Source organism: Volvox carteri (assembly GCF_000143455.1).
Source record: "Volvox carteri f. nagariensis unplaced genomic scaffold VOLCAscaffold_19, whole genome shotgun sequence".
In the NCBI taxonomy this organism is placed as follows: Eukaryota; Viridiplantae; Chlorophyta; class Chlorophyceae; order Chlamydomonadales; family Volvocaceae; genus Volvox; species Volvox carteri.
The window spans coordinates 1871944-1873565 of record NW_003307562.1 but is presented as its reverse complement, the minus strand read 5'-3'; the positions used below and the strand labels follow the sequence as shown (position 1 = coordinate 1873565).

The following is a 1622-nucleotide window of genomic DNA, read 5'->3' as shown; positions in this document are numbered from 1 at the left end:
CAGCGGCTGCGCCGCTGCCGCTGCCGCTGGCGGCGGCCACAGGTGTTGCGGGAGTGCTGGCGGCAAGTGTTTGATGTGCGCGAGGACTAGGTCCGCCAGCAGCACAGGTTGCCCGTGTACGAGTCCAGATAAGAGCGAGTCCAGCAGAGTCTCCTCCTGGCTACGTACGGCAGCGTCCACGTACTGCAGCATCTGTTATCATAACCACCGTAACCACCATCACCCGTCAGCAGCAGGACCGAAAAGGAAGGGAAGGACGGCACGTTCATGCACACACACACACAAGCACATTGCGGGTTTCCCCCCCTCTCCCCTCTCCCACCGGAAATCCCCCTCCCCTCCCAAGACCATTCCTTCACATCACCCCCCCACCCAACCCCATCAAAACCCAAAGGGCTATCCAGAACTCCAACACGTCGTCCATCTCCGTTATCTCACCTCGCCAAGGGGGCTACCTTCTCCTCCCTTTCCCCCGGGCCACCCGCCTCTACCAATTGACTTAGTAACGACACGACACACCCTCTGTTGTGTTTTGACGCAAGGCATGGGCTTCCCTCCCTCGCCCCTTGACCGCCTTCCAAGAACCGAACAGACCGTCCTGAAGGCCCCGCGCCCCCCTCCAACAACCCTCCCTCCCCTTCCCCCTCCCCCCCCCCGCATACACACGCAGGGTCGCGCGGCCTCGGTCGAGCAATATTAGGGGATAGTGGCCCCCCACGCCCCTCTCCTCCCGCTAGGTGGAGAATACTTCGGTGGTGGATCCCGTAGGGGTCCCCCTGGGCAGCGTCAAGCCCGGATCGATATGTAAAACATACGTACATACATACGTACATGCATACATACAACCTACTCGTATGCCATCTTCGCAAGCTCCTGCCCCCCTGCTTGAACACCCGCACACAGAACATAAACACATGCGCACACACGCGTGGCGACCAGGGCAGCCCCCACCTGGTCGAGGTCCGCGGGATCTGACGGCGGCGCGGTGACAGGGGGCAGCCCCGCCGCCACCCTCGCCGCCGCCGTCAGGATGGCTGCGGCCTGCATGGCTGCCTGCTGCTGAAGCTGTAGCTGTTGGGAATCCATCACAGGTGGTTGTGGTGGTTGCTGCGGTTGTGGTGGTTGCGGTGCCGGCGGCTGTAGCTGAGGCTGTACTTGTGGCTGCGGCCGCGGTTGTGCCTGTGGTTGCGCCTGCGGCTGCGGAGGCGGTTGTAGCATTGTGATACCGTACTGCTGTACGGGTACGGGCAAGCCGCCTGGGACCTGTTGAGGCGGCGGCGGCGGCGGCCCGGCGAATGTTAGGATGCCTGGCGGCAGCTGCGGCGGCTGACCGGAAAATGGCGCCGCCGCCACTGCAACCACGCCATTGGGCCCGGCCTGCAGGATGGTGTACGGCAGCCCTGACGGCGCCGCGGGAGCGGAGATCTGTCCTCCCGGTCCAGGAATGATGTACTGCCCGGCGGCCGCAGGCGGCAATGCCGGCGCCGCGGACTGCGGCGGCTGGATGGCTTGCGGCGGTGCGGTGACAGCTGGCGCTGCCGCCGGGGCCGCCGCTGGGGCCGCCGCCGGGGCCGCCGCTGGCGCCACCGCTGGGGCCGCCGCTTGCGCCGCCGCTGGGGCCG

The 1622-nt window shown here is 65.8% G+C and overlaps 1 protein-coding gene across 1 annotated transcript in view; it reads right to left on the bottom strand.

Moving 5' to 3' along the window:
- Positions 1 to 1622, bottom strand: part of VOLCADRAFT_104818 (uncharacterized protein) — a gene marked incomplete at its 5' end in the record, with an annotated part of 17546 nt that overhangs the window by 9711 nt on the left and 6213 nt on the right. Inside the window, 2 exons of the mRNA XM_002950543.1 lie at positions 952 to 1263; positions 1332 to 1377. Of these exons, the coding sequence (XP_002950589.1) occupies positions 952 to 1263; positions 1332 to 1377 (358 nt within the window). The remainder of the gene's footprint in view (positions 1 to 951; positions 1264 to 1331; positions 1378 to 1622) is intronic.